This window comes from Silene latifolia, chromosome 6 (assembly GCF_048544455.1).
Source record: "Silene latifolia isolate original U9 population chromosome 6, ASM4854445v1, whole genome shotgun sequence".
NCBI classification, from domain to species: Eukaryota; Viridiplantae; Streptophyta; class Magnoliopsida; order Caryophyllales; family Caryophyllaceae; genus Silene; species Silene latifolia.
The window spans coordinates 26,709,343-26,716,606 of NC_133531.1; the positions used below are offsets into that span (position 1 = coordinate 26,709,343).

General features: G+C 37.0%; 1 protein-coding gene across 1 annotated transcript; it reads left to right on the top strand.

Annotated features, from left to right (window-relative positions):
• Positions 1-1,631: 1,631 nt before the first annotated feature.
• LOC141587909 (uncharacterized) lies at positions 1,632-6,359 on the top strand. The gene is made up of 7 exons (XM_074409374.1): positions 1,632-1,668; positions 2,064-2,405; positions 4,089-4,218; positions 4,337-4,665; positions 4,899-5,297; positions 5,612-5,670; positions 6,141-6,359. The coding sequence occupies exons 1-7, from the start codon at positions 1,632-1,634 to the stop codon at positions 6,357-6,359; spliced, it is 1,515 nt and encodes a 504-aa protein (XP_074265475.1).
• The last annotated feature ends 905 nt before the right edge of the window (positions 6,360-7,264 follow it).

The following is a 7,264-nucleotide window of genomic DNA, read 5'->3' on the forward strand; positions in this document are numbered from 1 at the left end:
GTTGAATTGACAAGACCATTATAATTGGGCCCGGCTACAGAGATTTGGGAGAAGGCCCAATTAAGACCGGTTCACGTCTTAAATTTAAGAAAGCAATAGAAGCCATTTTGGGCTTTCGTGCAGAGAAACACAACTTATTCGGGTATGAATAATCTTTTTCTTTGTAAGTCTCCTTTGGTACGGCTACGGTGTTAATTTAAGACGAAAAAATGTCGACATCTTCGTTATAATAAAAAGTGATTATTTAATGATGAAATTTTACATCGAAAATTTTCACTTTTTGTTTTGATTATGAGGGAACTTGTAGTCGCTACCTTTGTGGCGCATTGAGAGGCGCTATCACGTATAGTGAGTGAGCCACTCGAGGGTGACATACTCGAAATCCGCACGGGGAGGCGCTATCACATATAGCGAGTAAGCCACCCGAGGGTGACATGCTCGAAATCTAGAAGGCATGGACTCGGGTCATAAATATTCCACAAAATTGCTTTTGAGAAGGCTTGAACCCGGGTCCCTGAGAATTTCACCCAAGTTTTAACCACTAAATTCCATCTTTACGAGCAATAAACTAATGGTAATAATTTGTCAGTAAATATTTACTATGTTGTAAAATGGTTATATTTTGTCATAGTTTCACCACCCTTTCATCACCACGCCACCAAACTCGCCTGACCATCTAAAACTCACTTGACCACACTAGTTCCTTAAGCTTTGCCAAATGATAAAAGTTCTCACATAGGAGGAACAAAATGATATGGAGGGAGTATTTGTTACATAAATTTCACCATAAAAAGTTGAGCACAAAAAAAAGATCTAAACTAATTTATTCTTCGTAATATGTAGTTTTATTTAGTTTAAGAACTGATTTTATTGTTTTAACTTTGAGGTTACGGATAGACCTGCCTACTTTTTGGGTGGGTATAGACATCCAAATTAAGGTTGCTATAATGGACACCGGGTAATAAATTTAGCTATATCTAACTACTTTTTTAAATATAGACTCGTCCATATCGAACTCAAACCCGCTAATAATCACCTGTAGAAAATTAACTTGAAGGAAGCTCTCGCTTTGTAAATCACATGTGGCAGTCCTACGTTATCAAAATTTAGCTTAAAGTAAAGAGTTGTCTTTATAAGCAGATGTTATTCATTATTTGTAAGTTGATCTTTCACAAGTTTATTACTTGTAAAAAAGAAATCTTTTAACAATTAGTCTCTCTTGTGACGGAGTATATCCGTCACAAGGTGTAGACGGGTCAAATTAATACCATATTAATGGGATATGGATAGTAGTGGGGCAGGCTACATAATAAACAATTGAACAAATTGTTGGGAAAGCAAACAAAGAAAATAATAAACAATGGGGTAGCTCCCAAGATTTCGTCTGTGTCAGTGTAATTATAGAACCCAAAATCCACTCTCTCTCATCACACTCTCACATAAGCTTTTTTTTTTTTTTTTAATCACTCTCTTCTCACTCTCTTTTGAATCGCCATTTTAGCTTCTCACATAAGCTTTTATTTTTTTAATCACTCTCTTATCACTCTCTTTGGAATCGCCATTTTAGCTTCTCAAAATCCGTCATCAGCTTGATCTCTATAAGTTTTTCGCATTCCATGGGTAAGAAACAAATGGCGAGGAGGACACCACCGAAGAAAACTATGGAAGGTATGAGGATATTGCTTTTATTCAATGTTGTTTGTTGTGAAATGCGGTGTCAGGTAACATTAGGTGAAAGATATGGTGTTTATTGTCAAATGTTGTTGTTGAAGCATGCATGCATGAGTATATTTGATAAACGGAGATGTTGAACATGTTAATGGTGACATTAATGTAATTAAATTGGGTCAAAAAAGGTCAGATCTGTTGTTGTTAAGGTTGTTTAGGTTGAAATAATGTCAGGTTAGCTCAAATTTGGTGTTGTTAGTGTTATTTCGGTGCGTAAAATTGATTGTATTATGCATGCTTGAATTGAGTAGTATTGGTGATTTTTTTTTTGTAGACAAAATCACTGATAACAATTTTTTGGTGATTTGGATTATTGATTTTGTTTCTGTTGGTAGATGAGAAGAAAGGTAAAGGGAAGCAAAGCGTCTGCGAAGGAAAAGAAAAGGTGAAATCTGGGGTTTCATTTAGGGAGCCGGTGGAAAGAGATGAAGGGGAAGAAAGTGATGAATCAGAGGATATTTCGGAGGAAACTGAAAGCAGTGATGAGGTAGAAGGGGAAGACAGTGATGACGGGGAAGGCAGTGGCGACGATGAAAGGGAAGACGACGGTGAGAAGGAGAAGCAGGTGTCGCAATCTGATGATGGTGGCTTGGCAGATATGCTGAGTAAAGTTGTCAAAATGGCAGCTACTATGGGTGCAAAGAAGATGACCAATGATGACACAAGCACGGTGGATGGTAAGCTGTTAGTGATTTGTCTGAGAAATGTGACCATTTAATCTGATAAATGTCCAGTGTTTGATCTGATATATGTGTTTGGGTGTTTTTTGACCAAAATTTGACAGGGTTACAAATATTGCAAAACAGGGTCACATATTAGTCACTTTTGACATGTTCTTTGCTTTGATCGTGAGATGTTCGGATCTATTGGGGTTATTTAAATTAAATACAATAACATATCCTTGTTATCGTAGAACATGATCGATATGTGACCATTTTAGTGTAGGGTAAATATCATTGTAGTAAAATGTCACCACTGTAATGTAGAATAAATATCTAAACATGGTGACATAACAGTGTTCAGATATTGTGACATGAGCTTAACATCCTAACATGTTCTCTTACACATAGTGACATATGTGAAGTTGTTTAAAATGTGACCACCATATGATGAACATGTTCATGTCGTAGCTTGATTAAATAATTGAGAAAATACCATAACATATCCTTGTGGTTTGTACACATTAGGAAATGTCACCATTGTAATGTAAAATAATTATCTAAACATGGTGACATAACAGTGTTCAGATATTGTGACATGAGCTTAACATCCTAACATGTTCTCTTACACATAGTGACATATGTGAAGTTGTTTAAAATGTGACCACAATATGATGAACATGTTCATGTCTTAACTTGATTAAATAATTGAGAAAATACCATAACATATCCTTGTGGTTTGTACACATTATAAAATGTCACCACTGTAATGTAAAATAAATATCATTGTAGTAAAATGTCACCATTGTAATGTAAAATAAATATCTAAACATGGTGACATAACAGTGTTCAGATATTGTGACATGAGCTTAACATCCTAACATGTTCTCTTACACATAGTGACATATGTGAAGTTGTTTAAAATGTGACCACCATATGATGAACATGTTCATGTCTTAACTTGATTAAATAATTGAGAAAATACCATAACATATCCTTGTGGTTTGTACACATTATAAAATGTCACCACTGTAATGTAAAATAAATATCTAAACATGGTGACATAACAATATTCAGATATTGTGACATGAGCTTAACATCCTAACATATTCTCTTACACATAGTGACATATGTGAAGTTGTTTAAAATGTGACCACCATATGATGAACATGTTTAAATACTAACATAGGTACATAATTGAGAAAATACCATAACATATCCTTGTGGTTTGTACACATTATGAAATGTCACCACTGTAATGTAGACTAAATTTGTAAACATGGTGACATAAAAATGTTCAGATATTGTGCCATGAGCTTAACATCACGACATCTTTACATACACATAGTGACATATGTGTTGTTGTTTGAAATGTGACAATCATAGTTTGAAAATGTACGTACCTGTTGAGTTTTATGAATATCTTAATATGGTTACATAGTAGGGTGAAGATGTGACATGAACTTAAAAACACAACATATATAATAACACATAGTGACATATTAAAAATTGTTGATTATGTGACCATTTTTTGTGGAGTAAATGTTCTTAACATGCTGACATATCTTGCTTAACATTGTGACATATTGTTTAGTCTTAACATGTGACCATCTTGCATTATAAAATTCATTCTAAAATGGTTAAAATGTTATTTTTAGAATGGTAATAGATTTGTGATATGCCCTTTTTTGGTGCAAGCAGGGGATCTCAAAGTGGCTGCTGTTAAGAAAAAGGTCAAAGGGAAAGAGGTGGAGGTTGGTCAAGGGTCAAAGAGAAAGTTAACAGGTGGCGAAGTGGCTGTGAAAAAAAAACGAGCGAAAAAGGAAGGAACGTATGTCTACAATCCTTTAAAATCTGTTAGCATTTGATTGAGACTACTTTGAATAATCTTGTTCATGCAACCATGTTAACTGTATTCTTTAACGCTAATTGATTGTATTCAAATATAGGAAATTGAAAGGAGTGGAGGGACATGGGTCACCAGCTTCCCTACACTATGTCGTGACCCATTTATCAACAGCTCAGAGAAAAGACGTTGAAGATATTGGCTTCGGAGGGCTTCTTGAGTTGAAGGCGTCAAAGTTTATTCATACAATGGTAGATTGGTTGTTGGATCGGTATGATACGCATACAAGGCTGATATTATTCAATAGGTCTGTGCACTTCTCAATCTGTAAACATGATGTCTACGATGTTTTCATGCTGCCGTGTGCGGGGGAGGATGTACCAGTGGGTACAGAAGATAAAGAGTTAGTGCAGTCTTGGAGAAAGCGATTCGGTGCGTTAAAAAAGACATACCGTTGGACAAGGTTAGAGATGAGATCTTTTTGCAATTAGTAGGCGGTGGACCAGATTTTAAGAGAATGTTTGTGTTGTTCTCAATGGGATCGTTCTTGGCCCCAACCGTTCACAATCGAGTTGACACGAGGTTAATTGGCGCGGTCGAGGATGTGGCTGGAATCCCGAAGATGGACTGGTGCTCTTTCATTATGGATCGTTTTGATTATTCAGTGGGGTCATGGAAGGGCAACAACTCGAAAAGCATTGGGGGATGCCTAATGTTCTTTCAGTTACTCTACTTTCACCGACTGACTTGGAGGGGATTACCTGCACCAAGTACCATACCATTGATACAGCATTGGACCTATGACGACCTCAAGAGGCGAGTTAAGGAGGAATGCAAGGCTTACACAGTTCATAGGGGCTTTGGTATAGGGGTGTGGGATCTGAAGACATACCCAGTTTCTCTTTATCTGGAAAAGTCATTCTATCGACAGACGGTTGAAAATGTGGTGCCTGAAGTAGAAGCTACCGTGCAAGATGAAGCTCGTCCGGCAGAGAACAGTGCAGCTGCACGGACTGTGTCTTTACCGCTGCCAGATGACCTCCCTACTGACGAGGATCTCCGCTGTCTATATATCGACGTAAGTACCAACAATTCCCTTCCCTTGAAAATTAATTAATATTGTATGATATATGAGGAAAGCCCTTAATCAGCATGTTAGATGAATTTTGATTAACTCTTTAAATTTGAAACTGTCAACCTCAATTTCTCGTGGACTGATAACATGTGACCATCATAGAGGGGATATGTAGGTGATGTAGTATTAATTGTGACAGCAAGTGGTGTATGTGTGTACAAATGAAAATGGTGACATTCTGAGATAAGATGGTTACATTATGGTATAATGTTAAAATGTGGCAATGTTGGTTATGATATGCAGGTTCTTATAGTATGATATTTGTCAGCATGTTCTGTGTTGGTTATAACAAGCATTATATGGTCACATATTGACTTAAGATGGTTACATTCTTATGGACAGTTGAGATGTGACAAAGATAATGATGATTTGTAGGTGTTTGTTGAGAAATTAAAGTTGTGACATTCTGACTAATTATGGTGACATCTTGATTAAGGATGGTTACATTCTTAAAGTAGTTCTGCATAAATGTGACATTATATGTATGTGTGTTTATCCCCATATTAGTGTATTGATTAGTTTAATATGCTCAACATCGATATTGGTGAATGTGTAGGAGCGTGTCGAAGTGGTACCGGTCAAAGAGGAACCAACAATTAGTATCACGCTTACATCGTGAAATGGTAGCAGATTGGACATCGGATCCTCCTGTCTCGTGCAGCAGCAGCAGACAAGCGATGTTGGAGAGGCGGGAGAAGTAGCGAGTCTTTGACGCAAAAGTTGGATAACGATCCGTGTTCTCTGTGCCGACTTCATTGCCATGCTCGATCAGGTTGACCAAGCTTTGGAAAACGTGGTACCCCCACCATCATTTAACTTGGGGATAGATGACATTGGCAAGGAAGCACCAAGCCGCTCGTACGGGCTCAGGTACACTCGTGCTAGAGACCGTCCAGTCCCTAAGCCTGCAGCTCCTGTTCAGAGTAGCACTTCCGATGTCACCCGTGCCACGGGCCGTCCGATCAAAGCTGCCGGTAATAAGAGGAAGTGAGGAAGGGGCTGATATTTGCAGCTTGTTGATAATGATGTATTTTGGGGCACCACTTTTGGTCCGTCGTACTGTGAAATGATTTGGTGTATTGTCCTCGTTATGTTAACAACTTATGATCTACCGATGTGTAGACTAAATTGGTATTACTATTACCAGTACAGTAGTAACATTTTGAGGTTGTCTTACACTCTTACTATTGTAACAACCTTATGTTGGGCGAATATTGTCACACGTGAACAAAAATGGTCACGATGTTGTAGTAAAGTGGTAACATTTTGATGTTGACCATAAATGTCGTGACTTATAAAGCACGGTTGTTCTCATGTGTGAAGGACATGGTGACATTGTTGTAGTGAAGTAATAACATTCTATACATGTCACCATAAATAATCAGTAATGTACCCATGTTAACAGTTAACTGACAATGTTAACTTTTGTATGAAACGAAATGTTAATAATCAATTGTTATACAATGCTATCATCCATAGGTAAATTCCCCTTGTACTTATCAACAAAAAGCCACTTGTGAAAGGTGGCAAAGGAACTCGAATAAAATAAGTTTATAACAAAAAATGGTGACATTTGAGTAAAACTAATAATGTCACCTCCTTCTTTTACAAATGTGATAAGGGTAACCCATGTTTTCAACAGAAACACAAATGTCGAAGGTCGCAAATTATCCAAGATAAATGACCATACACTAAACTTCAAGTCAAAATACATATATTACAATAAAAACGGTGACATGGGAGTAGAAGTAATAATGTCACCACCTTATTCTACAAATGTGACCAGTTTGTATCGTCATAAAATGGTAACATGTATGAACGCAGATATATAAATCTGATTTCATGTATGTTACTGACTTATATGAGTACAAGTGTTCCCACAAAATTAACTGGTCT